Source organism: Protobothrops mucrosquamatus, unplaced genomic scaffold (assembly GCF_001527695.2).
Source record: "Protobothrops mucrosquamatus isolate PMUCROS unplaced genomic scaffold, P.Mucros_1.0 scaffold514, whole genome shotgun sequence".
NCBI lineage: Eukaryota > Metazoa > Chordata > Lepidosauria > Squamata > Viperidae > Protobothrops > Protobothrops mucrosquamatus.
Genome location: NW_015386827.1, coordinates 114,984 through 142,438, shown reverse-complemented (window position 1 = coordinate 142,438; position 27,455 = coordinate 114,984). Strand labels below are relative to the sequence as shown.

The following is a 27,455-nucleotide window of genomic DNA, read 5'->3' as shown; positions in this document are numbered from 1 at the left end:
GACCGACATGGCGTACCCTGGTTTACCAGGGGTGCCAGACATATGAACACAGGAGGACAATCTTGGCACAAGAGAAGCGAGCACTCCGTAAAGCCAGAGCTGCAAATGCTGAAGCAACAGTGTCCACATTTCTCTGTTCAGTATGTGGCAGAACATTCTGTGCTAACATCGGTCTCATCAGCCATCTACGGACACACCGTTGATGGCCCACAATCCACAAGATGTCAAGGTCTTCATCGAAAATCGATGGACGAACAACAACATTTCATAAAAAGGAAGACGATATTTTTTCTTTCAAAGATTGGAGTGTATCTTGAATCCCTGGCTGCTAAGCAAATTCATCAGGCACTGAACCTCCAGAATGGAGAAATTAAGGTCTGTATCAGAAGCCAACATACTGGAATACTTCCAGCCTCAATAGACTTATCAGAAGCCGACCTGCATATTCTAATCAGAATTTTTTACTGGTAGAAGAGTCAACTTTCTCCTGTATAAATCCATCATCTAGTGATTAGAAGTTATCTGGCAATTAAATTCAGTGATTGGTCTGTGCTTTAACACTTTTTTGGTTCTTGTTTTCCAGGTAAAAGAAAATCGCTTGAAAAAGCAGAAAGAGCTTGAACTTCTAAAACAAGAAAAAGCCTTGAAAAAGTTAGCAGTATCAGAAGCTCAAAAGCAACTGCAAGAGGAGATGAAGAGGAAAGATCTGAAAGCCAAAAAAGAAGAAGAAGAGATCAAAAAACAGATGGTAATACTGCGGAAGGAGTTGGGAGAGAAAAGATATCTCATGGAAGAAGCACGGAAAATGTAAGCTTTGGTGAAAAATTAGTTCATTCTGGATCCTAAATCTAGGAGTTCAAACAACCATATTAGAGCAAATATATTTTAACTAAATAGATGAAAGAGTATCTAAAAATCATTTGGAGTTCTAAGGAGTGAGGGTGGATATAAATGTAAGACAACTTAGAATCTCATCTCCAAAGATGCTATGGAGATTGATTAGGTTCCAAGCATAATTAAATTTGAGATTTGTAGACATGGAAGAAACTGGTGAGTCTTCTTTTCCAAACCATCTCTGTATAGTTTTTAAAACAACTGACTAAGTAGGTATCATGTTATATGAACTGTAAAAATGAAATCAAAAATCAAATTATTTTTCTGGTGTATCTTTATTTGATTGCAATTGTTTCTTCAAATTGTCAATTTCTATAGCTGTGTATGACATTAATATGATTGAAAATCTCTATAGAAACTTCTTTAGGCATTATGGGAACCTACTGAGGCAGTTTTCCTTTTATGCCCCTATATAATTCTTTAAGTGCTAGTATCTTAGTTTACTTCCTAACAGCTACGTATAAACATATATTGCGTAATACTAGCTTGTGAAATGGAGAACATAGCAATAACTAAATGTATTATAGCAGTGCTATAAAACCTGCTCAGCTGAAATAAAAAGTACATCAAATAAGGATTGATCAACATATGCCTCTTTCTCTATTATTTTTCTCTAACACCTCACTAACTGTCTTATTTTAGGGAAAGAAAGAGACACAATTTAAAAAAAATTCAGAGTCTGATAGAAGTTGGCCTGCCTCTTGCTGACCTTATCTGTCTGAATTGTGATAATGAAAGACAAAAGAAGGAGGAACAGGACAAACAGCTGGAACTGCTAAGCAAAGTCAACACTGCTGATCAGAAGGTGAGGACATTCATGATCTTGGCTTCAGCACTTTAAGATGGATTGTTTTAGCTTTAGCTAAAATTGTTAACAGTCTCACTAAACAAAGAAACTCAAGATGTCGTTTATGTTAAAATAGATTGAGGGTAAATGTATAGATTTGAGGTTGAAAGGTTATAGAAGGTTAGGAGAGCAGATGGATGCCAAAATCTGGAACCTGCTATGAAAAATGCTTGATGACTAAGCATAAACCTGAGGATATAGCACATTATGTCAGCCCAAGTTTTCTTATAAACTTTTTTCTTCCTTCTTTAAAGCAAGAAAATCAAGAAATTATTTTTCCACTTGCTAAATGACAATTGCTATATAAAATGTGTATTTATATTTATTAGCCACAAAGAAGCTACTAATCAATAGCAATGCAAAAGACTGTAGTATATTTGCTATTTGAAGACTTATAGCTCTCCTGCTTTAACTTATTTTGATTCAACTAAATATAAGTTCACACTAGCTAATATTTTATATGCATGTCTTAAGGGCCATTGTATAAGTGTGTATGTGTTTAATATTTGTTTAAACAATTTTGCTTTTTCATAAAACATGTAGCTATATGAGTGATCCGTTAAAATAAGTGAGCAAGTTTTAGGTCAAAGGCCAAAAGTGAATAAGCTCTTCAAGCACTTGGTGCTTTCCAGAATAAAAATCTGAAAAATTTTACAAAACTTTATACAAGGACGTTGAGCTCTCATATGGGAACAACATTTCAGACATTAAAAAAAAAATTAATTTGAAGGGATTTGTGGTTGATTCTAGGGATTTCACACATGCTTAAGCAGTTAAGATCAGCGCATCCTGGATCACTTGCTGAGATGAGATGTAGGTTCTCATTAAAAATTATAGTTATGTGACCAATTTGATGGCAATACATATGAAATAATGTTAACACGTTAAAGTTAACTGAAGATGTAGGCAATTGATATTTTATTTTAAAAAGAGATATTTTTTTTTAATGAGAACTTACCACATATGAGTTTGGGTGGGGAGGATGAGAGCTCTTTACTTCTTTAAATCTACATTTGAAAAATGCCTATTTCTACTTTTTCGGTATTAGCAATATTATGGAAAGCACAGAAAAAGAAAGTAGTAGTAAACAAAAAAAACACAAAAGAGAAAAGAATCTAGATTGCACCAATACCATTTACTATACTTCTTAATACATTTCAAATTTTGTTTTCCATACCACTTCAACATATATATCTTATATATTTATTTTCTGTGATATCAACTTCATCCTTCCCTGGCTTTCTCAAGTCTGCTTCTCAACCTTCATATATTTGTTTTATATATATTAGTCCTCATCCTCTCCACATAACTTAACTAGTGTATTTCTTTCATACTTTTCTATTCATTCTGACATATCTAACATTTACTTGTTGCTTTATACTGTAACAAATCATTACAATTTATGAAAGGTGGTACAGTAGTCAGTGAACGTTGAAGGCACTTAGTGCAATACTCCAACATTTTACATTATCAGAAATGTAAATATGACACAATGGAACATGGTTATTTGATTCCCAATGTAGTGCCTACGGAAGTATTTTTCTGCCTGGTACAAGTTTATTCTGGATCTCAGAATTAAAATGGGAAAAGCAAGAGCTCTCGCAGACTGGAAGTGCCAGCTGAAGATTTTGCGAGCCTGGAGAGATTATTCATGGTCTCACAAACTGGAGAAGGAGACTCAAAAAATGGAAAATCAGCTTCGGGATCAAAATAGGTAGCAATATTAACACAATTCCTTCCTGTCAAGTTGAAAGTTTGGTTTAATTATTTTGATTTGTGTTTGTTTATTGGAGTGCTTTTAAAATAGAAAATATAAGATGCAGCTCAAAAACAATTATGATAGTATATTTTCAAACTTTTCACCTGGGCTATTGCATTTCACTCTTTTATGAAGAAGACAGCAATATTAGTATTCATTAACATGTAATTAGTGCTATTGGTGTGTAAGATGTTTTCAAAATACTGTGCCGCTTATATAAACTCATAAGGACAATTCAGCTGGTAGAATTAATACTATGATTATTAAAGTTTTTCAGAGTGTTCTCTTCCACCCCCCCACCCTCCAGTCTTTATTTATTTTTTGACTCTTGCATCATAAGCATGACCCTATAGTTTTGATGAGTAACCGTTCCTGGATAAATCTATTATTATTTCATTAAATTCCAAGAAATTACATTAGGAATCTATTAACCTAATGCAGGGAAAGCAAAGTACATTTTATCTGTCCCAAGTACATTTGATCTGCATCATGGCCACAGTCATTATTGAGTAAAAACTTATTAGAAAAAAAAATATTTCAATAAGCTTGTGAGAGGCCTAATGGTTTCCCTTAGAAATATGCTGATATGGCTCTTACTAACAGCAATTATATTATGCTTGACCCATATTATTGCAAATATAGTAGAAACTACAACAAGCAGAACAATATATCAAAATAAGTCATTACAATAGAAAATATACTACATAAAAATACACTATATTTTTTTGTCTGAGGGCTGCATTTCATTTTAATTTCCTACTAGGGACTGCAACAGCCATGGTTGCTGATGTCAGGATACTGAAAGTTTTAGTCTGTTTGGCTGGAGGTGGAGAACAAATAGATGCAAGACTTAAGGCATCCATTTTATCTTTTAAGCTCCAAGAGAACCTTATTATGTAAACAAGTCAGTTTTGCCTACTGTAGAGGATCTAGGACCTGCAAATAGGATACAAGAGGGCCACGTCTAGTAATGCATGCTCAACTCTTTTATAAGTAAATAAAAGTCAAACAGTTCTACCATGGATTCTAAAACTATTGTTAAAAATATCTTAATTTAGGAAAAACCAATTGGCTATAGAGTTTAACCGGAAATGCATTTTGCGTCATTTCTTTGCTGAATGGCAATGCTGGAGCCGATTAGAGATGGAAAAGAGAGACCTAGAGGCGAAAAAAGAAAAAATGAAAAGAAAAATGGCAACGCTCTTGGAAGAAGTATCACTGGGGCAACTAACATCAGATTTCTCAAGACCTACCAATAAAATTCATGAGACAGAAGTTACCCAGGATAAACCTGCAAGTGATACAGAGATAAACCAAATAGAGGTTAACAAGCTGACTGAAGTACCATTTGTTCAAAATAATCCCACAATTGCAAAATCTGAAAGAGAAAATTCCTACTCTCCAGGGACAAGTAAAAAATGCAATCTCCATTCACCAAATCAACCAAAATGGCCATGGCAAATCACCAGAAAACATGCTGCTTTCAATCTTCAGGACCATGCCAGGTTTGGGAATCAAACAAAGCATTCCTTGCAACATCTTGATCTATCAAAACAAAAGAAATCTTCTGCTATTTTGGCCCCCCTGGAACAGCAGCGTCTGATTGAAGAACAGCAACAACAGCTTCAAGAGCAGCAAGAGCTGATCCGTAAACTTCAGGGCCTTCAGAGGCTACACACTGCTTGGGAGGAGGTTGAGCAAACTACAACTGCTACCACAATACTTAACATTAACACTCCAAAAATTAAGAAAGAAAAGCAGCTGAGAGAAAATCAATCAAATTACAAGAATATTAAACCTGAAAGGTACAATAATATCACTGGGATTTTGTTATCTAACAGCTAAGGAGCATCTGGTTCCTCTGCCTTGAAGCACACTTCAAGGCAGCACTATGATGTTTGTAATTGTAATTAATAGCTCAGTATCAAATATGATAAAGGTTGAATACTCACTATTATCTGACTAAGTTTAGTTAATAGTTTATTTCCATCGCTTTAATAATAATAAAACAATAGTGACTAGTCTAAGGAACTTTCAGTCCAAAATAATTACAGGAAAACAATAGAAATGAGCAAAGGAAAACTATATTTTTATTCATTTGCATGTGGCTTGCTGCCTTACAGTAAATAAAAGGAGGGTATTTGTAATTTGTATTCCTATCGCTCAAATACATGGCTAAGAAATAAGATGTCTGTTGTCATGCAAAGGACATTTTTTCTTATAATTAATAAAAAGAGGAGAGGAGGAATAACTAGATGAACAAAATCATACACCATGGTGTTTACAAGCGTTTTTTGTAACAATCAGAAATCTTAAAATGCTTTCATTTTTAATTTTTGTAACATAATTTATTTAAATTGTTACAATTTATTGAGCAACCATCCCCACCCCCCGAAAAAATGTACATACTATAAAGTTCTCAAAAAAAAAAATAAGGCTACAAAGTATAGTGGGGCTGGGGGCAGTCAATGAATCCATATATAGTCATGGAGTATGTAGAATTGTGGAACAAAAAAACAAAAGGACAAAGTCCTGGTATGATACCTTTAATAGGTAGTCATTCTAGTTATTTTGAGTTGGATTTCTAGCCTTATAGAATGTAGCAGAAGATAGAGATCTAATAAGTGATCTGGTCCAACCATCTTCTGAAAATAATGAACTATTGAATTATCCAGAACAGATGCCTATTCAGCCTCTAGTGTGAGCAAGTCCAGTTATTATGGGTAGAACTGCTTCACTTTTTACAATTTTTACTGTCAGAAAGTTTTTCTTAATATATACTGTAGTCTGAATCTCCTTTCTTTTAATTTCAACTGGATGGTCCTTATCCTTTCCTTAATTTAAGCAGAAAGCATCTCTTGTATGATATGACAATCTTTAAGAAATGTATAGGCCGTATCTTCTCCTCAGACTTCTCCATAGCACTTTAAAGAATCATAGATTGTCTAATGACCCTCATAAGGCTTAGTTTCCAGATCCTATCTAGGATAGGATCAGGAAACCAAGCTTTATAAGGGACAGTTTATTTATTTTAATTTTGAATCTCATGCTGCTGCCTATAGTCTACGTTATTTGCAGAACATTTTTTCTACTTGAAGTCTTTGCTTCCTAGAATGTTAATCCCAAGTCCCTTTCTGTTCTATTGTCATTTTTCCCCCTCTCTCCTATGCTTTGGCTTATTTAGGTCAGATGTTCAGCAGCCAGTCACTCAAAAGAGAAGGATTTTGAAAGCACTAGTGACACCACATCCCTTGCTCAGAGGTATGTACCTAAACTTCTGGAGTCTTTCCTGGATGGCTATAAAAAGCCTTAGTAAAATATATGATTGTTACAATACAAATATTACAAATAATACAAATACTATATTATAGCACAGGAATAGTCATGGAATGTGTAATAAATATAGCTGAAGGGCTAATTTTTTTATTGGCCTTCTTTGCAAACTTTTTCAACTCCTATGTGTGAATTATTTCAAACCCTAAATTGTGTGGTTTTCTTTGAATTAAACAATTAAAGTTTTCTTTTTTTCCTGGACACCATGTTGAATAATATTTTAACTGGACAGGGTGAGGTCACTAGCATTGTGACAGTATATTATAATTCATACACTTTATATGACCACTGACAAATAATGCCAGTGTATTTCAACCAGTCTCAGAAAGATTAGAACAACTACGGCAAGACACAATTGTAAATATATATATTTCTTCCTGAAATATACACAAAAAAGTGTTTAAATGTTTTCTTTAATTAAGTTGATGTGTGTTCAGAATCGCATTACATGTAATGTGCATTGTCATAAATAATTTGTTTCTCTTAATGTCTTATGTTGTAAGTCTAAGTACCCTTTATTGTTTATATCAAATTAGTTATTAGTTATTAATAGCCTATACCACATAAGACTAGAGCAAAAGTATTCTTATTAGTTATAAAAAATGACATAGACTTGTCCAACTTCTTTAACTGGTTGAATACATGTAGTGCTTGACTTACAATCGCTTAGTGACCTGGCGAAGTCACACCACCACTGAAATTAGTGACTTGTGACTGTTTTTCACATTATGCCGTTGCAGCATCCCCGTGGTCACATGATCAAAATTCAGATGCTTGGCAACTGGTTCATATTTATGACGGTTGTTGTGTCCCAGGGTCGTGATTGTTTGGTCCCAGCCTGCGTGAGTCCTTGTTAAACTCACAAGGAGAAACCCCTCTTCCAACAAGCAGGCTGGAATCACAGGAAAAAAACCAATCCCCTTTTATTATTTACAGACCTGAGTAAAATGTCCAAAGGCAAAGGCAAACAAAACACAATTGACTGAAACTTGATTCTTTAACACAAACTGTTGCCTTCAGCAAGCAGCACCTCCCACACCTTCCCTTTTATTATGCAGCCAAGGCGTGGCTTCCTAATGCCTTCCCCTTTGCCTTTGGAGCCGCCCCATTGCATTCCTCTGTCCAACTCTCTTTGCCTGCCAGCATTTACGAGCATCCTGGATGTCTTCCAGCTGTGAGTCATCACTATCCGACTCAGCCTCCCAGCACAGCTGTGTCTCAGCCTGAGTGCGAGTGGAGGGGCCAGGCTCCTCGTCAGACTGTAAGTCTTGGAGCTCATCAGAGCCTTCCTCTGACTCTGATGTCACTCCAGGCCCCTCCTCCTCCTCCTCCTCTGATTCCTCAGACTCAGTTGCCGGGTCCACTGGCTGATGAGGAATCACAACAGTGATCACCTTTTGCGACCTTTTGATAAGCCAAGTCAATGAGGAATCCAAATTCACTTAACAACCATATTACTAGCTTAAGAATTGCAGTGATTCACTGAACAACTGTGGCAAGAAAGGTCTTAAAATGGGTCAAAGCTCACTTAACAACTGTCTCACTTAGCAACAGAAATTTAGGGCTCAATTGTGGTCGTAAGTCGAGGACTACCTGTACTGTTGGTGGGTGCTGGCCTTTTAGTTGATCATAAATTCCAGTTGCATTCTAGAGGTTGCCCACTTATAACTATAGTATATAGTCTCTTTAAAATATTTCAGATTATCTGCCAATCTCAGAATCATCTAAAAACTTTTCCCTTGAAATGCAAGATTCGGTTTGAATTACTAGCTAGAATGTTAGAATAATAGAAATATAATTAGAAGTTGTAACTAAGAGTAAAAATTACAGTGAAGCTAAGTGGAAGACTGCAACATCTAATGCTGAATTCCTAAAGTAGAAATTCTTAATTATATTAAAATTAATATTCTATGGTGTTCCCTTTTCCATTCAAAATTATTTGCTATTTTTTATACAACATAAATTACATATTCAAACTATTTCTTTCTTCCAAGTGATCCTTAAAGTGGTGAAATTGATTTAAATTATTCTCTTGATGAAATCTTTCCTAATTTATCATCTCCTGAATCTCTGTAACCAGCATAACTTCTACTGAAACTAAGATTGCAAATTAAAAAAAGATAAAGATACAGACTGAAAAAAACCTGAACATTTATTGGGAGAAATGAATGCTAGTAGATTTTATTCTTTTGGACAGAGTGTCGGAAGCCATTAGCCACTGGCTGTAGTCCCAGCAAATATATTAGCACTTTACAAATTCAAAAAAAGTATTATACCAACCACTTAACATTGTGTAGGTTCTACTTGAGATAATATTGCTGGGAAATAAATGGTTTAACAAAATGAGAGAGAGAGGGAGGGAAGGAGGGAGAGAGAGAGAGAATATTGAGTTAGTTGAACAATCTGGCCATATTTAGTTCGATATGGATCAGTCACAAACAAAATTTAAAGCAAAACTGCATTTTTCAGGCCTCAGAATTAATTTATCCTCATCATTATGCACCTTTTCCTGAATGTTTTAGCTATGGAAGAGAGAGCAGTTCAGCGAGCAGAACGGAGGAGGCAATTGGAAGAAGCAAAACAAAAGCGAGAAGACGAAAAGCTGGCACGTAAAACTAACTTTTGACTTAAACATCCAGTAGATGGACAATAAATATCAAAAGGACCAGTTTAATTTTTAAAATGCAAACATGAAATTTTATTCATTAGTCTTTTATTTTTTTTTATCAAATTTCTATGACAACCCCCCCCCCCCTTCTATCTATCCAAGGAAATAGGCATAAAACAAATTGCAAACCATTTAAAACCAAAATAAAATCGCATCCAAGTTGAGGCACCTATAAAAATTTCAGTCTCACTTTATAAACTATATACACATGCCAGACCTTTAATAAATTAATATCCTGTCCCCTGAAGTTGGCTTGCCTTAATAACATGAAAATAACATTTTATACTGAAGAGCAGTTGATACGTTTTATAGATGAAGAGAAACTGCATGCAAGCAAGGGAGCATGTTAGGGAGAAAGGCACCTCATCCTTTTCTTCTTCCCAGCATAGAAACCAAACTGTCTGTGAGAAGATGGATACAACAGAAAGTGTATCAGATGCATTTAAAATACCCCTATTTTTTCTCAACAGAACAGCAAACAATTTTGCAACCCACTAGTTTAGACTTAAAAAAATAAACTTTTTATCTAACTAGACTACATGTCTAACTAACAAGTTATAATGGTTGTTACTTGTTTTTGATATTTACATTTTACAAGGGAAAATCTGTTTTGAAATGTGTAGGTTTCCTGACTAATTACTGCTGGTAAAGCTATTCGCCGCCATTATTGAAAAGGATTCTGAATAAAATATTATTTTTACCCTCTTTGTGTGTAAAACATGTACAATAGTTAATGTATCGTTATTTAGGTAGGCATCTGCTTTGGAACTTTTGCATTTCTTTAGGACAGGGATTTAAATATGATTTGTCTTGTCCTATTCCATCTAAGGCTGAGATGCAAGCCAAAGAAGAAGAACGTGAAAGACAAGAAGCAGCAGAAAAAGAAGCTAAATTAGAGAAGAGGCGAGAAGAGAAGAGATTGCAGCAAATAGTGAGTGGAAGATTGTGCTACCAGCTATCTCACAGATCTATTACAGATTAAACTGGCTTTTCAATATGATTTTGTAATGGCAGTAGTCTAATTCCAGCAATGTCAAAGCTGCTCAAGAAAAAATATAATATTTTAAACATCTGTATATCAAGGCTATATTAATGGCTGTAGCATAACATACTAGCTCCAGTCCTGTGTTATAGAAGTACATTAGCCTAGCATTATTGCTTAAATGATATAAAGCTTCTGAATGGCTTGATTTGAGATTGTGTTCAAACAGTTGGTGGTAGATTGGGAGGAATATTTAGACAGTATGCCCTCAAATGAACCTCCTGAGGTATGTATGAATGAATGACTTCCTTGCCACTGTCATTTGACGCCCTTGCTCTTTCAATCTTATTCTGTCTAGGAGGAAAGGGCAAAGCAAGTGAAAACTGCTGCTATTGCTGGTTGTTGTTGTTTTTAAGTTTTAGAGCTGACAAGAGTAAATAGTAGATAGATAGAGAAAGCAACAACAGAGGCAGAAATAAGGCCTGGAAAATCTAAGGCTCAAATGATAATGCTTGAGGTTTTGCAACTTCCCAAACATGATATTCATGAAACTGCAGTGGTCATTCTGTGTCTATAGTCCCTAATAATAAAAACGATGGTCTATTCAAAATGGTGCAGACTGGCATGAAGGAGATGCTTTTGGCAATGACATTTGGAGCAATGTAGATAACCATAACAATATCTCCATTTCATGCAGTTCAGAAAGAAATCAACAACTGAGCACATGGGTTATACTTGTTTGCTCAAGAAATAGTAATATTTTTAATGAACTGGCCAAATTCTTTAAACTGCTTTTCTGATTTATTAATTACAGAAAGAACTGGAAAAACAGAAAAGGCTAGAGAGAGAACAGCAACTTTTATCCAAAGCTGAAGACCATTACATTAAGGTTCTGCTCAAGCAGGGGTTAAAAGCCTGGAAAAGTCTTACAGAGCAATCTGAAGAAAATATGGTGGTAAGAACTAGAGTAAAAATGGGCGTCTAGAAAAAAAAATAGTTTCATGTGCTGAAGATGAATCCTCTGCTATTTTCCAGCGTGTGAAGTGTTGCTGAGTGAAAAGGTTTTTTCATCAAATCAGGTTTCTGTGTTGTGTTGATACAGCATGGACCAACACACCGAGAAAGAACCACTCTCTAAGTCTAGTTTATACAGCCTTGATGGAAAAGCTTTAAAAATCCTGTATTTCCAACCAAATATCTGAAGATAAGTTTAAAAGAAAGGGGGAATATAATAGCAATCCAGAATGAATATTACGGCTAGCATCCCCGAATGTTTTGCCCCAAAAGGCAAATGTCAGATTGTGACAGCATTTGCAGAAATGGCTTGTATAGCCGGAGTGATTATTTCCAAAATTGGTGCTGTGGAGCTCATTTACTACCATTTAACTTAGTATTTAAATAAATATTTTACTTAATATATTTTGAGTGGTTTTTTAAATATATGAACTACCCACAAATCAAGTATATGTACGAACCCCCTCAGTTCAAAGCATATTTCCAGCTAAAGTAAGTAAAGATGCAATTGTGCTGTCAGACTATAACGTTGAAATGGAGAAAAAAGAATGTGCTTGTTCTGGGAATCTGTGTACTTAGTCATTGGACATAATAAAAGGGCCAAGTCAGTGATGTTCCAATGACACAATCTTAGTTACAGGACTCTTCTTGCATCCATTTATACCAGTAACTATGTCTTTTCTTGATCTGTGAATTTAGATGGCGCAGAGGCATCATTTTACTAGGTTGCAGCAGAAGTGTCTTCTTGCCTGGCTTCATCATACGCAGGAAATTCAATCAAGAAAAATAGGTCAAGCTGAGGATCTCTATTGCTCTCAGTTGCTTAGAAGGTCTTTCAGGAGTTGGATAAAGGTGAGCAAGAGGGAGGATTCTAATCTAATCTAGACTGGAGGCCAGTAGCTTGGAGTAATGAAGAGGGAGGGAGCATAAAGCAGTGTTTCTGACATTGTGTTCCTTGAAATGCTACTATTCCCTGAATAACTTGAGGTCGAAGACAAATCTAATACTAGAAAGTGAACTTTCAAGTGGAAAGACACTGAGGGTTTTACTGTATTTTCCATCTCTGTGAAAATGGATTTTCGGCAGTCACTATGATTGGTCAGTAACAAATACTGAATCAAGCTGAAAATTTACACCAATACTATGATATTCTTTTAGCAATTTTCATTCTAGATGTTGATTACTTGTTGATACCAGTAAGTCTTCAGTTAATAACAGCAATTGGGGTTGGAATTGCCACCGCTAAGCAACACATAAGTAAAACACAATGTCATATGACCATGCTACTTAGTAATAGCAATTTCGGCAGACCCTATTGCCATCATTAAGTGAGGTTGTTAAGCATAGGTTGTTAAGCAAGGACCAGTCAACTTTCTAACTTCCAGCTGGCTTCACCTTGACTTTGTTTGTGGGAAGCTGGCAGGGAAGTTTGCAAATTGTGATCATATGACTGCAGGATGCTGTGATGTCATAAATGCAAGCTGGCACCAGGAGCCCAGATCATGATCATGTGACTATGAGGACTCTGCTGCAGCTGTAACGCCAAGGACCAGTTGTAACTAGCAGTTGTTCAGTACCATTGTAAGTTTAAACAGTCTCTGAATGAGAGATCACTAAATGAGGACCACCTGTACTGGCAAATGCACACTCATATATCCCATTATGATTTATAATCAGCAAACCACATATAAATGAATATAAAACAAGTTCTAATAATAATCTTTATTGAACTGTCCATTTTTTCCAGGAAAGGAGAACAGGCTCTCCCCCCCTCCTTAAGAGAAGTATTGTCTTAGAAATTTTTAAGAATTGCATCACATGCTAAATTGTACATTCACATGTGTACATTGTTAGGGTTTTTTCCTGTGACATATGCAGTAGAATATTTTGTTTCTTCCAACTACTTCTTTTCGTATATTGTTGTGTAAAATGTAAACATACAGTAATTGAGTGACACCTTTTTCCTTTCATTGGATTTCTTTCAGTATAAGGATTACATATTTACTCTGGAAGAGAGTGCAAGCAAAGTCCATGAAACTGCCTTAAAGAAGAAGTTATTTGGGTCTTGGTTTGATTTGGTAAATGAGGAGAAAAGTATATTGTGGGCAAAACAAAAGACTGCTGATCAATACTTTAACAGGTAAAATTGAATATACTAAAGGCGTTTTCATTTAGATTGTATTTATTGCAAGAATTATGCAATATGTTCCTTGTTCTTTAGTTTCCTTTGGAATTATCTGAACATTGTGTGCATGCATGCATGCATTTTTTAATGATTCTTTGTCCTGGAAAACAAGATGCAAATCATGCTTCTAGGATATATAATTTAGATGCAACTTATATGTTAAACTGAACTTTGTGTATACAAACCAGCCAGAAACCATATAACTATACCACTAAATAGAATGAGCCATACCAGTTAGAAAATCTGGTTCTTCCCTTCTTCTAGTAATGTGCTTAGGCTGCTGGCTGTTATTGGTTACTGTTCAGCCCATATTTTGCTCTACAGAAAGCTAATACTCCTAACAATACGATATTATTTAAAGGTATCCTTTATACTGAATTCAATGCTTTTTTTTACATTTTAACTTCTGCATAACACAATGTAGAAGTTTGGTTCTAGCATACGTCTATCCTCTTGTTATTTGGTGCAGATGCTGAGAATCACCAGCTATTGAATAAATTTGACAGAGAAAATAATGGAACCAATACCATGGTGGGGAAAAATTAAGATTTAGTAAACTTAATTTCAGTCCATTATATGTATCAACACTTCATCTGGAAAATCCATATTCAATTATCATCATAGAAAAAAATTCTAAGCAACAGCCTTTATATAAGACTTAAAAACTAAATAAAGTTCCTGTAGAGTTGTATATAACGCTTCATGGGAACAGCCATGGACTTTTTTTTGTAACAGAATAAATGTAGTATGCCATCACTGCTTTCTGAGGTGTTTTTTAAATTTCTGAATTAACCCCTAGCTTTGAATTATCTGGATATCTCAGGTTTGACTGATAGCTCCTAATTCAAGAAAAAGCCAGACAGATACTGTCACTCATTTACAGATAACTAAGTTTATCCAAATAAAAATCTTGATATTCAAAATGTATTGTATTCAGGTTTTTCTTGCAAAATGCTGAGGTTTACTTATCGAAATTTGTCTTGCATTGTTTAGAAGGCCCATTCTCATTTGGGCACTGTGTTTAATGTTTGGCTAAGCATATGTCTAATGGTAGATGCTTTTACTAATATATAGGTTTTGCTCAATACCAAACAGAACACAGGCTTATTTTAGACTGAATAAAATCAGAATCTTACTATTCAGAGGAAAAAGTGGTATTACAAAATAGAGACAGAATTCCAAATCCTTTTCTTTTAAATTTTAAAACTAAAAAGGGGATTAAAGGATTATCAGAGCAAACCACAGAGAAAACTAAAAGTATGTCTCAGTCTATTTGAGTGTATCACTTACTTTTAAAAAACCACAAATAAAAGTTATAAATGGAAGAGAAGCATTTCTGCATAAAGGTCTTTTATTTTAAATATTATTTTGATAAACATATGTGTGCCTGCTTACAATTCTACTGCATTTCCCCCTTTTATACATTGTGTGATACAGGAGAATGATACTACTTGCATTCAGTGCCTGGCAACAGTTCCCAGCTCAGATGAAAGAGGAAAGAAAAAAAGAAGAAAGACTAGAAAAGCTAAGAAAGAGAGTATCTGAAATTTTGCCAAATTTCCAAGCATGACAAAAGGATTTCAGAGCAGAGGACAAATGGAACTTGGAAAGGAAAAGACGTCCATGTGACCAATACTCTCTTGAGACTGACTCTGTAGCACCATTTCAGTAAACTCATTCCTGTGTGCCTTTTTCCTTCTATCAACAATTATGGCAGCATCTTTGGTTTGCAAGGAAATCCTACTGAATGTCTTCTTTGCAATCAGAATCAGCCTTAAGAACAGAACTTGTCTATTGCTGTTCAGCTGTTAAAAGCCCACAGCGTGAACATAGTAATAGTCCTCTTTACCTACATTAAGGCATTTTCTTGTTGTCTATGCCAAACAGCTGTAACATAAATGCAAAAACAACCAGTTAATCAATACTAGCTACCCTTGGTCTTATCCCTAGTTGCTGAGAGGCAATCAGTTTCCACAATACACGGATACACTTCTATGATCTCTGGTAATACAAGATCTTCTCAAGGGAAATAGCTTCAGCCCCTTCTATATGTAATTGTAAAGGAAGTCTAGAGTTGGTAGAAAAAACTAACAGACAGTGATTTCATTGGTAAAATATGTTTACAGTAGAAATCTTGCTCATTTCTGAATCTCCTTTCCTCCTTTCTAGATAATGGCCTTATTGCATGCAGCTTTTTTTTAGTTTCACATCTGTCACAAAACCAGATCATATAGGCAATTATTTTATAAAATGCTTACTCAGTTTAAGCATAAAGGTATGGAGGGTTTCTTTGTCCATTAGTGATGCAAATATGATTTTACTCTCAGATATATAAGGTCCATGTTGGTCCTGGCTTTCAAATTCAACTAGTACACATATATTTTTGGTAGTAGTCGGTTTGGAATAGAAACTTTGGCTATTCTGGGATTATCAGAAAAATGTTATAGGAATTTTTATAATTAAGACGCTGTCAGTTATGAGACAGCAGGTTTCAGGAGTTACAGTACAAATGCTCAGTGCAACTGAGGTAAATAACAGTATAATCTTATATATTTTTGTGTTTTAATTTCTATAAACCATATGATTTGTGAATACACTTGAAGGCCTTTCTCTGCTGAAGAAGTTAATTGGCTGCATCCAAAGTTGTTCCAGTATTATAATTAAACTTATTAAATGTTATGTTATACATATATATTTTTTAAATCTACGGATGCGGGTAAGAAGCCCAAATTATGTCAACCCTATACTAAAAAATACAATCATCTAAGTAGTCCACTTCAAAAAGAATACAGTAATAAATAGAACTTAAAGCTATGGAAAAAAACTCAGCAGTGATCATCTCAATCAAAGCAGGATCAGTATTAGAAATCTGCAATAAATCCAAACTAAAATGTAGTAGGAACATTTCTTATAGTTAATATTTTGTTGAAATAGTATCTTTTCCCTCTGAACAGGTTGCTGATAATCTTGGGTTTATATAGCCTACTTAGAAAATACCACATCCAGAGATTTACAAAACTAAATGTACTATTTGCATTGAAAGTTCACCAACTCGTAAGGTAATCTCCAAAGCCAGGCAAAGTATTTTGACAATTAAGGTAATTTATACAGGTGCCTTTCACTGGCACAGTGTACAGTAATAACTATTGTTTCAGCATTCACAACACACAAAATCAGCTGCCTAAAAGGGTCATTGTTCAATCTATTTTAAAAAGTGCAGTAGTCAATCCCAGATCTGAGGACTATGGTAAAGATATATGTGCTATATTTACACATTTGTAAGTTAGACACTTTTAAAAGAGAAATTTATGTTTCTCACATTCCTGTGTATCCTTCAGCCATCTGAAGCCCTGGGAATTTGCCAGTTGTCAGTCTGACAATCCTTTGTTGCAAGCCAATCATTATTGACCTCAACTTCTTTATCAATGTGGTTACTAAGAGTTCACATGAGCCTGTTGGTTCACAAACAATCCATGTATAAGTCCTCTAAATCCAAAGACCCCTTTGCTGGTCATCCACAAGTTTGCTTTGCCTCAATTTTTATAAGCAAGAAATTTCTTATCTCTGTTGGAATTTATTATGAGAAGGTAAACATGAAGTTTACACAAGTAGATAATAATCTTTAGTATGTATCTTATTTGCATATGTCCAAAAAAGATGTCAAATATCCCTTTAAATAAGATCCCGTCCCCACAGTTTGACGGCCGGACACCCGGCCTGCGCAGTGCACCTTCGGGCGCCCACCCCATTGCCAGCAATAGCAAAACCGGTCCTATACATTGCGTGACGTCATGTGTCGTGAGTTTGACATGCCTGTTCTAGGGAGATTACTTCCCTATTAGTACCCTAATTTTTTTCAAATAACTTTTGACTGCATAGTTAGTAATAATTACACTTTTTATTTCTAGCTTCAAAAATTCTGAGTATAAAACATCAGTTTAAATTCCCTACATTCCCTGCAACCTATTAGCAATTAATTTATCAATATACCTATAAAATTTAACCCACCTTCCCACCACCCTCATATTAAAAAAAAGATAAAAAGAACAAATGAAAAGGATAGCCACTGTGGTTTATTGAATCATTGTTTTTAATGGTGAAATTGTGCTATAGCTTTATTCACTTGAGTAATTACATATATTTTAAACATTTAACATTGTATTAATGTCAAACATTAAAGTTATAAAAAATAAATACTGCACTATGCAATCAAATTTATAAAATATTTCAAAATTAAATAACCAAAATAGTTCAGATAGAAGCAATTTTGTAATATTTATCACATATTCCAACTTTGAAAAAAATCTAAGAATTGTAAACCAACAAGAAAGCAAATGTCCTGTTTTCTTAACATTCTCTAATGTACAGTGAGATGGAAAAAAGATTTTGGAAAAGATAGTTATTTATATATGCCAAAAAACCTTTATTTCTATCCTGCAAGGGCAAAATACATTCATGATTTGATTAAAATCAGAGAACATATTAGATGTTAGGCAGTTATTACTTGCTTTAGAAAACATTTTCATCACAAATTATTTTAAAGACAAACTAATTTGGTATAAAAAAGCACCATTAAAATAGTTTGTGTGTGTGTTGATCCACTGAGATATATATTACTTAAGTCAGAAATATGGCAATGGACTTATAATTGCATAAATGCAAACTAGCAGCTTCTGCTTCTCAATGAGCTCACAGCAAGTTTCATATTACTAACATTTGATCTTGATCAATGAAAGCAACACAGGAAGCCTACTCCTTAAAAATTCACCATAACCTCTGGCCTAAAATTCACTGAGTAACACAGAAGAGATTTTAAATAGAAAATGCTGTTATACAATCTTAATTGTTTCAGAATTGTAGAATTCCAAAGGCTAGTTGGTATTTATCAAATTTAGGCACTGCTATCACAATATCTAAGTGACTCTGGGTTCACTCTAGATTATATTCTACTTTGTTGCAATACACAATAAGTGCTTAGGAATCTTTGTTAGCTTAATTGTAGCTACATTGAATTGTCTTTACATGGCAACTCTTCTTTCAAAAAATTGTGCTTTATGTTTCTGACATTCAGGAGACAATCCTTTCAACTTTCCCAAGGAAAGCTAAAAAGTTGGGGATTGTGTTTTTTTAATACATTCCATTGTTCCTTGCAACATTCCTTCATATTGTCAATGTCTAGCTTATCCAGATAGCGTTCTGACAGCACACACTGCGACATTGCACATTTTAGTGCTTTGGAGGGGGAGGGAATCCTCTTAAGCATATATCAGACATGTCAAACTTACAACGTCACGTGACGTCGCACGACGTATTGGGACTGTTTTGCCATTGCCGGCAATGGGGTGGGCGTGGCTTCCGCATGATGAGTCCGGCCCATGGGCTGGCAGTTTGACACCCCTGGCATATATCAATAATTTCTTCAGGTATGGCTATCTACACTAAAACATATTTTTGGTTGTATAGTTAAATATGCACATTTCACTATTTCAAGCAAATATTAAAAAGAGAAGCTGGAATTATATGCATGTTTTAAAAAATTGAGGATTTTGGTTCTTGTTACTGGCTGACTACTCAGAAGATTACATTTTATTGGACTTTAGCATGTACATAATCCTATAACAAGGTTAATATCATCTTCTTAGTATACATATGTTATATATACAACTGCTTTTTTCAGTATAATTGGACCTTTTTTCACAATTTGATTGCACTGTAGTTTATACAAATCATACTTGTATGATTTAAAATGTTTAAAATTCAGTTTGATGGATTTTTTTATAAGGCCCTAAAATAAGAAACTACATTTAGGTTGATCCATAATCAGCTGTGATTTTAATCACCACGTTAAACGTTATAGGAAAAAGTTAGTTTTTATCAACAACTAAAATACTAAAACTTAAACCCACAAAATTCCCGAACGAAAATGATTGATGAAGTAAATAAATAAATGATATACTTTCGAATCTCAAACGACAACACCAATTCTGTAGTCCGATCTTTCCCCTCTGACACTCAAGACAAGAACGGAATATCTGTGTTAGCCTGCTGGGTGTCCTGGCTAGTCAGTATCTCAGCCCTGGGAAGGAGGTAAAGGCCACTGAAAAAAACCTTGTCAAGAATGTTGCAGGGACTTGTCTAAGCAGTCTTCAAGACTCAGACACAAATAAATGAAGAAAAAAAATATTTATATGCCATCTGACTCTCGGCAACTCTGGGCAGTTCATATACATTTATAAACTACTTAAATTCATGCAGAAATAGCTTTTGCAATTCTGATCTTACATTGTTCATTATGAGCCATTTTGAGGCAAGGAATATTAATTAAAAGCAATTGTATTCTCAAAGTAAGGGGGTAATGGAAAAAAAACTATGCAACTTACAGCTTTAAAACAAGCCCATCCTATAGGCACTTATATATATCTCTGTTCTAATGCAAAGATATTAAGGAATACAATATTGGAGAACTCTTCCTTTTTTTTGGTAAAAGCATGAAAATGACGGAAGTTCTCTTTTTAATTCCTTGTGCCCATTAACAAAATTCAGGATTTATAATAAAGTTTTAAAAATTCAAATGTTTTGGCTACAATATATCATGATTAAACAACACTGAGAACTTTCTTTACTATCCAGTTAATAACTCTCTTTGCGTGAGGGGCACATGACATGGATTTTGTAATTTGTTATTTTGTATTTTAATTTGACTTGTTTTCTCTTTTAAAATAATGTTCAGATTCATTAGTTTGGAATGTAGGAAAGCTTGTATACTATGGTTGTAAGGATTGACTAGATAGCTTTTAACATTCCTAAACTGAAAAGATAATATACAGAAGATACTATCTGGATACTATCTCCTGATAAGAAAAAGTTTCTTAGTGTCAAATGGTGTCTGGTTATCTAACTTCAAACAAGCTTTGTAGTTGATTTACTGTGCAAGGAGGGGTTACTCTTATCTTATTCAACCAACTTTTCTCTTTCATTTTTCTTTGTTGTGTTAACTATAAAAAGGAATGTAAAATGGGTCTCAGGGTTCTTTTTCAGAGAAATCCCAGTTTAACAGGGTACCCTAATAAACTGCCTTTAAATGATCTTCCAACATGGTTGCTTATTAGGAAGGTAAACTGAGGCAGAACCTATGGCCAGATTTGGCTATCAGCATCAGAGAAATGCATAAAATTAAGAATGCAGCCTGTTAAATCTGGGGTATGAATCCAAAGAAGACAGGGATCCCACATAGAAAAATCAGAACCAGAAAATAGCATATTAGGACCACTCATATAAACAACCTGCTTCTCCACAATTCATAACTGACATAGGAGATTGGAAAGTTGTGGTGTGAAACTCTTGTGCTCAAAGCTGAATACCTTTGCCTTCACAATAAATGGTCCCCTTTTGAATCTTTAGTCAGGTTTCTTGAATCTTTCCTGGGAGATGTAGGGGGCTGCCGTACATATGAAGAAACCATGTATTAAAGGCAATTCATTCTGTTGTAACTGTATGACCATGCCTCCCTCAAATCTATGGCTTCCCAGCATAATACTCTGACCACGTGATTCATATGTCCATATATGCCACAGAATGAGCTGAGAAGAGAAAGTATGAGCTGCCTTCAAAGAAATGCTAAAACCTCAAGGTCATAGCAACCTCAACAGGGAAGTCTCTGCTTCTTTCACCTGTGATGGTTGTTTTTATATTTCCATTCCCTCACCTGACACTAATAGGTATCAAGTGAAGAATATAAGCAATCACGATCATACTGAGGTCTTCCTACAAAACATTTGGTATGTGTCTATTTCTGAGAAAGTGATATTGCAGTTTGCTATATGGCTTTAAACTATCCTCATATTCCAGTCTTCATTTGCAGTAGATGAGAGCTATTTGCCCAGAATGCCTTTAGGTACATAATGATAACATTAATAATTAAAAACTCCTTCATACAACATTTTCAGCAGTCTGCTGCAGATCAGATGAGCGCAAGGTGAAAAACTGGATCCAATTGTACAAAAAACCTCGATTATATTGGTCCGTGTCCACCACCATACCCCATAACAACTTCCGCCCAGTATTCTCCCGTAATGCAATACGAGCTTCCCTTTCAGTCATGTTATAGCTGATATTCAAGAGCTGAAGAAGAAAGATGTAGCTCATACCAGAAGTTACAATGGCACAATACCATACACTGGTGAATATCAGGGCTGAACTAAATGAGGAAGAGAAAGCAAGAATATTCTGTTTTAATATAGGCATGATTAATACAAAAGTTCATGAACAAAACTAATTTTCCAATGATAGTCTGGAGCATTCTCCTGCTTCTGGTAAATTTCAGTAGCAAGTAAACCACGTGAGTAACTTTAAAGCAGTGACTCCCAACCTTTTCTATACCCTGCACCTGTAGAAGGCTTCCGATACATTCTCGCACCCCTCACAAAATATATGCATATACAAATATATGCATATACACTATAATTTTGAAACTAAACCCAAGTTTTCGCACCCCCTGGAATATTGTCTCGCATCCCCAGGGAGAGCACCCCCAGTTGGGAACCCCTGCTTTAAAGCACCTAACTCTATATTTGTTAGATTAAATATGGGAATAGAATGGATATTCTTATTCTATTCTAACAATGTACAAGATGGAATTATTTGTAGTGACTCTCTGCCACCAAAATCACTTCTCCCTCAGAAGATGTGTTTGTTTCCCTTGTTTTAATATAAAACTGATCTAGGAGGATACTTCCGTCCTTCGGTATGCACGTGTTATCTTGCCAGTTGCCCTATTAATGCTATTGTCAGTGACTTTTTATTAATATTATCTTACTCTTTTTAGCACACGTGTCTATGACTACTTTCGGGATGAAAAATATATTTAAATGACTGCAAATAAGTGGTTTACCTTTTTTTCTCCAGAAATAACTTAAGTGAACTCAAGATTTTAACCCAATACAGAGTATAAAAAAAGTAAGCCAATGTGGAAGCACACCCCATATAAATGAAGCTAGAGAAATATACCCTTTTCCTTTAAAAAAAAAAAAAGGTAACAAAGAAGAAAGTATGAGAGCTCTCACTAACAGACAAAAAGAGACCAGGACATTTGAGATGAAGGAAATTTCATTGCATCATCTTGGAAAGCAATTACATTTTCCTTATGAAAGTGCAAAATTTCTCATGTAAATGAACAAATAAAATTATCATAGAATTCCCATAATTTTCTTTTTAGGGATTATCTTGACTTGATCCTATCAGTTAGTAAGCATTTCTCTCACCTGTATTCTCCATAGACACCAGGACAGTAGAACAGAGCACTGAGGGTGTTTTTTCCCGTACAAATGGTATCCAAAGTCAAAGAAATCCCATATACTGAAGTGAGCAGAAACAGGAAGAGAGCAAGGACAAAAGCTTGATGGTTCTGTTCTCCAACACAGTTGTTAATCCTCCAAGAAACAACGGGAAAATGTGATATGATAGTAACATGATTTAGAAAAAGCTAGAATCTAAAGTACCCATTAAGTACTTGGCTTCATTTTTTAAAATCTGAAATGTCTAATCACAGTTTACAAAGTAAAAAACAACTACTTGGCTAATTTGGACAAAATAAAGGTACAAGTCTAAAATCATAAAAGGAAGCAGATCTTTCTTGGGGGGGGGGGGGAGCAGGGTTCAAGAGACACTTGTATAAAAATAACTCAGGAACAGCATGCTGTACCCCTTAAGAGGAGCTGCTAGGAAGAAAAAAAAACCTCATTGCTGAAACAGGAACAGCCTCAACCAATCAGAAAAGGTGAGACCAGAATTGCTTATGATCTATATTCCAAAAGATTGTAATTCTATTTATATGCTTCAAAGACTATGTGCTTACTATTTAACAAATGTCTTGCACTAATCTTTATAAAATAAACTTGAGTAAGAATTGTCCAACTTAGCAGATGCTGCACACCATTCACTGTCTGCTTACCTTAAATGGCCCAATCGGTTCTTCTGTTCACCTCTGCCAAGTTCCATGTCAATTTTTTTTTGTAAGGAAATCATTCCAAATCTGTGATAGCCTTATATCCATGGCGACAATTTAAATCATAGAAAACAGGCCCAAGATGATGTGTGCAGATAACTCTGATTTTTCGCCTTACAGAAGCTCTGAAAGAAATCATTCTGGTTTCTTTCATGTGAATTGGAAAATTAGTGATAATGCTCTGATTTATTACATCACCCTGTTTATATCACTAAACAGGGTGATATAATAGATATTCAAAGTCCCTTATCTCTTACATCCTGATGGTATGATTTACCTGCAAAAATCCTGTATTTCAATTCTGCCACTTCTAGGTAGTAATGGGAATGCTGCTATTTGTAATTTTGAACAGAAATTCTCCAACTAATGGCGAATACAGGAAAGCTCAAAGATAAAGGCTTTTCAATCTGTTCAACAGAGATAACAAATCAGTGGAACCACTCACATACAGATAAAGCCAAGGTAGAGAAAAATATTTCAGAGAGAACTACAGCTTGCTGGCAAATAGAAGTGTAAGGAAAAAACAAAGGAACGTACCAGACACAGTGATGATCCAGTCTCTTCACACACCTGCCACATATTCGGCAGTGCCCGGCTCGAGCTGGTCTCACCAGCTGACACTTGGTGCACCAGTCCTTTGCGCCCTGACCTGTCCCTGCTTCCAATGTTGTGGAGTTGCTCTCAGTGTCATTGTGTATAGCAACACCAGAGGCAGGTACTCTGCAAAGCCCACTGGAGTTTCCCAGGCCATTCTTATTGAACATGTTATTACTGCAGCTATCTTGGCAAAGTGTTTTGTCACTGCTCATTTGGCTGAAAAGGTAGCCAGGATCTTCCTTGGCTCGATGTAAGGCTGCAAGCATCAAGATTAACCCACAAGTAAGAAGAGCCACCTGACTGTATTCCACATGGCCCCGGGGAACCACTTCCAGGAGAAATACATAGTACATGTAACCTAAGGAAAATAGCCCCAGGCTTAAGAAGAAGAGAGTCTGACCTTTCTTCCTATGTGTGAGGTAGTAATACCATAGTACTAGTATAGGAAGTGATATCAGAATGACGAGGGCCAAAAGAAAGTGCAAAGCTGCTATGTGAAGGGAAAAAGGAAGCAAGATGATTGGCGGGAGGAGGCTGATATCGATCTTTACAGCCCCTCGAATCCATGGAAAACGGAAACGATCGTTGAAGGTTTCTGTGATTCTCTCTAATATTCCAGGAGGTAAAGATTTGCAAGTCATCCACCTGTTAGGAAAAAGCACAGACTCTGCTCATATTAGACCAAACAGAGCAAGAAATACATTTTTGCTGTCACATTAACTTGTACTGCATCAGAACTTTATCTCCTGTAAAAGTAGAATCTAAACATGCATTTCTAAGGACATGTTTATACAAGAAAAAGCAGTAGCACCTTTGGACAATCACCAGCTGCAGACAAGTTTCTGTTCTTTACATCACACACAAGAGAAGCAGAGCCATAGTCCAGAAGAGAACACATGACACATACCAACATTTCTATCCTACCGTCTGCTAATTGATTTGGACCACAACTCCCATCACTTTCAAATCTAACAGTGATTGATACTGTAATCCAACAAACTTGGGGGATAGTGGTTTAGGAAACACCCAACTATGCTATCAGCAAACATACAGCTGGTGAGGAGTTCATCTTGTGCTTTAAAATTTTAACCTATGCAAGGCAACAGCATCCCTAGCCAACAAAGTTATTTGTGCAGAAAGAAGGGACCTGTAGATCCAATGAATCAGAAAGGCACCAAGATGGGAAGGCGGAATCTTTTTTTTAATCCACCTGGACTACCAGCCATGTGGGTTGGACCGACATTCTATCCTAACAGGTAAGATGAGATGATGAGATGAGATGAGAAGATAAGATAACCTTTATTGTCATTTTTATACTGTGGGCACAATGGCACACATCAAAAAGGAAATTTAGTTGCCCGCTCTCAAAGTAAAACACATACCTGACACACACCTAAACATACTATGAACAACATATGCATAGACCCACATCCCTACATATACGTAGCAAATAAATATTAAATATTGTCCATCTTGAATATATAACGGAAGGAGGAAGCTTGAGAGTTTGCAAGGTTAATGCTGTATGGAATGAAACTCTGGCTGAATCTGGATGTTCTGCTTCGGATGCCACGAAGCCTCCTCCCAGAAGGTAACAAGGAAAACAGGTCGTGAAGAGGATGTGTAGTGTCCCAGATAATCTTCTAAACCACGTGAAAAACCACGTGGCCAGTGAAATGCCAACAGCAAGGAATCTCCCCGCCTCCTCCCTAACGAAGTCCCAGCTTGAGGAAATTCTCAGAAAGAGCCCCCACGCCTTACCTTTCACAGCACTCATCGAGGTCCTCACATTCGCAGAGACACGCCGCTAGGTGGCTCCTTTGGCCCTTCCGATCGAGATACTCGCAGCAACAGAGCGTATCTTCCAGCTCCACGGCTCTCGCTCTTTTTCCCGCCCGTTTGACCATGTTTCAGCCACGTAGCAACAGTAACAGGACCTTCACCTGACCACGGTCCGCATTGAAAAGGAGCGTGAGAATGGGTGAGTAGAGACACCTATGTGAGATGTAAAAAGCCCAAATTTTGATACAATACGAAGACAAGTCTGGTTAACAAAACAAAGGTTTATTGGAGAATAACATAAAAAGAATAGAAAGAGAAGAGAAGAGAAGCGTTTGCAAACGGGCCTCCTGGATCCTTCCCTAATGGATTGGTTTCCAGGAGCACCCTGGCCTGGTTTCCAACTCTGCATCTTATAGCTCCTCAATGCATGCCACATCTAAGAAGCTCTTTCCTCTTTATAATGTCCTTTGAAGTTGTACTTAGTCATCCTGACCTCTTCCACCCATCTGCTGTTATCTCGTTTATTTGTAATTTTCACCTAAGGTCAACATCCCCCTCTTTGATAGTAGGATTTCTACTCAAAAGTGTAAGTTCCTGTGTCCGGAGGACTTTTAGGCAGGAAACAAGTAAACATTTGGTCATTTATTGGCATTGCATTGTTACATTTGCGTTACAGCGTTACATTTGTACTAGAGAGACAGTTTCATATAACGACATTACATTTCTGCAATTATTTCTACAATTATTAAAAGAATAACTTTTACTTCCTTCACCTACTTTCCAATCAGACCGAGAGGAACGTTCAACTCTAAAGAAGTCGGGTGAAAGTAAGCCGCCGAAGGCTGAATTTTGAAAAGAAAAATAAATTCGCGCAGACAAAAGATGTTAACTCCATTTAACTACCTGGGACCGAGCACCGAACAATACAGGCTTCTTGCAGGGATGGACATTAGATAAAACACAGGATTCCTCCCCGAAGGACACGCGACTGAATCACCCTGGCCGTTCTTATCAAAGCAAAGCACCACCGCTACCACCTTCACGGAAGCAACTCTTGCCATGTCCGTGACTCTCCCGCCCCGCGAGCCTTGTTGCCATTCTGACTCCCAACTCCGCGAAGGCAAAGAAGGGAACGAGGAAAGGCTCCCAGCCCCGCCTTTTCTTGGCCACGACGATTGGTGGGATTCTCTAATACCAGGGGTAGGCAACCTTGGCTCTTTTATGACTCGTGGACTTCAACTCCCAGAATTCCTGAGCCAGCCATGCTGGCTCAGGAATTCTGGGAGTTGAAGTCCACGAGTCATAAAAGAGCCAAGGTTGCCTACCCCTTGCTCTATACGGTCCGCCTCGAAATTTTATTTTAATCACTCCTGCTTAAAAGGCACGACCCC

The 27,455-nt window shown here is 36.1% G+C and overlaps 2 protein-coding genes across 2 annotated transcripts in view; one reads left to right on the top strand and one right to left on the bottom strand.

Moving 5' to 3' along the window:
- CCDC191 (coiled-coil domain containing 191) overlaps positions 1-16,371 on the top strand; it is a 21,944-nt gene extending 5,573 nt beyond the window's left edge. The window contains exons 6-16 of the mRNA XM_015816858.1: positions 584-807; positions 1,537-1,699; positions 3,265-3,455; positions 4,559-5,305; positions 6,685-6,761; positions 9,356-9,438; positions 10,331-10,432; positions 11,298-11,438; positions 12,197-12,349; positions 13,483-13,637; positions 15,120-16,371. Coding sequence (XP_015672344.1) covers positions 584-807; positions 1,537-1,699; positions 3,265-3,455; positions 4,559-5,305; positions 6,685-6,761; positions 9,356-9,438; positions 10,331-10,432; positions 11,298-11,438; positions 12,197-12,349; positions 13,483-13,637; positions 15,120-15,252 — 2,169 coding nt within the window. The 3' untranslated portion in view covers positions 15,253-16,371. The remainder of the gene's footprint in view (positions 1-583; positions 808-1,536; positions 1,700-3,264; positions 3,456-4,558; positions 5,306-6,684; positions 6,762-9,355; positions 9,439-10,330; positions 10,433-11,297; positions 11,439-12,196; positions 12,350-13,482; positions 13,638-15,119) is intronic.
- A 4,237-nt stretch (positions 16,372-20,608) lies between these two features.
- On the bottom strand, positions 20,609-26,271 carry ZDHHC23 (zinc finger DHHC-type containing 23). The gene is made up of 4 exons (XM_015816857.1): positions 26,044-26,271; positions 24,223-24,927; positions 22,943-23,110; positions 20,609-21,879 (listed from the first exon to the last, which is right to left on the bottom strand). The coding sequence occupies exons 1-4, from the start codon at positions 26,187-26,189 to the stop codon at positions 21,612-21,614; spliced, it is 1,287 nt and encodes a 428-aa protein (XP_015672343.1). The 5' UTR covers positions 26,190-26,271; the 3' UTR covers positions 20,609-21,611.
- Positions 26,272-27,455: the final 1,184 nt, after the last annotated feature.